Below are 1,161 nucleotides of genomic sequence, written 5' to 3'. Positions count from 1 at the left end.
CCATTAGTTTTATGTCCAAGAAATACGTAATACTCCTGCCTTTAACTTCATCCTGCCATAATTTCTGTTGGCTCCTGTTGATTTTTGACAATTGAAAGCATTTAGGATGCTCACAGCTGAATCTTAAATGATCAAAACCTTCCACATCTGTCGATGTGGGAAAAGAACAAAAGAAAACACCATGAGTAATAAATCTGTACTGTGCCCCCTTTAACAAATATTGGCATCTCTGTTTGTTTTCTTAAGTTCTTGGAAGGCTGTTCCTTTCTGTTCAAATGGGAAACTACTGGATCCTACAGTAATGTTTCTAAAAAAAGGAAGAAAAGGATCATGAAAGCACATGGACCTGAGTTGTGATGACATAGGAATTGGATACTGAGGATGTAAAATGAGGTGTAAGGATTTCTGAATGGACTGTGCTATGAGAGGTCCTATTCTGCAGTCACTTGTGTGTGAGGTTTATGCTACACTATTTAATGCTTTGTGGGAGTGTGAAAAGAAAAGGAGTCAACACTAAGTGATACTGTTACCTTCTGCAGGAAGGTGTAAGAAAAGACCTATAACTCAGAGAAGTAGCAGCTTACTGAAGGAAATGTTTTTTTTTATTTAGGCATCCTCTCTGCATCGGAACAGTTGTGCCATTTTAAGAGTGTGATACCTGACAGAGCACATTTGCAGGAAACTGCTTGATACAGGTCACTTCTCTAAAATCCTATATCTAACTCATTGCTGCTGTGAGTGTGAAAATACATTTATTTTGAAGTGTATTATTGTGGATTTGTATATGCCTAAGACACAATTATATGAGCTTTGGCAAGTACACTTATTTTCATTTTGAGAAGTTCAGTATATGAGGTCAGAGCTCCTAAATAAAAAATACTAATTTGCTATACTGAGCTACCTACATTTGAATACAATTGAGACAGGGATAGTGTCTGGAAAGGATCTGCAGTTACTGACTAGTCTCTCCATTGCAGTGTGTCTCAGACTAGCGTGGAATAGCACAGAGTTTGTATGGATGTGGCTGCAGTATTGCACCCAAAACATACTCCAGGTTGGTTTCTTTTACTCCCTCAGGGAGCTGGAAGGTAAATGCACGAAGGAGGTTGGTAAAGAAGATGAACAGTTCGACTCGTGCCATCTGTTCCCCCAGACATACAC

At 38.9% G+C, this 1,161-nt stretch overlaps 1 protein-coding gene across 1 annotated transcript in view; it reads right to left on the bottom strand.

Annotated features, from left to right (window-relative positions):
• Positions 1-988: 988 nt before the first annotated feature.
• LOC103800128 (cytochrome P450 2J2-like) overlaps positions 989-1,161 on the bottom strand; it is an 8,032-nt gene continuing 7,859 nt past the window's right edge. The window contains exon 9 of the mRNA XM_009072497.1: positions 989-1,161. This exon is cut by the window's right edge and continues 1 nt beyond it. Within this exon, the coding sequence (XP_009070745.1) occupies positions 989-1,161 (173 nt within the window).

Source organism: Acanthisitta chloris, unplaced genomic scaffold, assembly GCF_000695815.1.
Source record: "Acanthisitta chloris isolate BGI_N310 unplaced genomic scaffold, ASM69581v1 scaffold15880, whole genome shotgun sequence".
Lineage (NCBI taxonomy): Eukaryota > Metazoa > Chordata > Aves > Passeriformes > Acanthisittidae > Acanthisitta > Acanthisitta chloris.
Note: the sequence above shows the minus strand (reverse complement) of the source record. Positions and strands in the feature narration are given on the sequence as shown.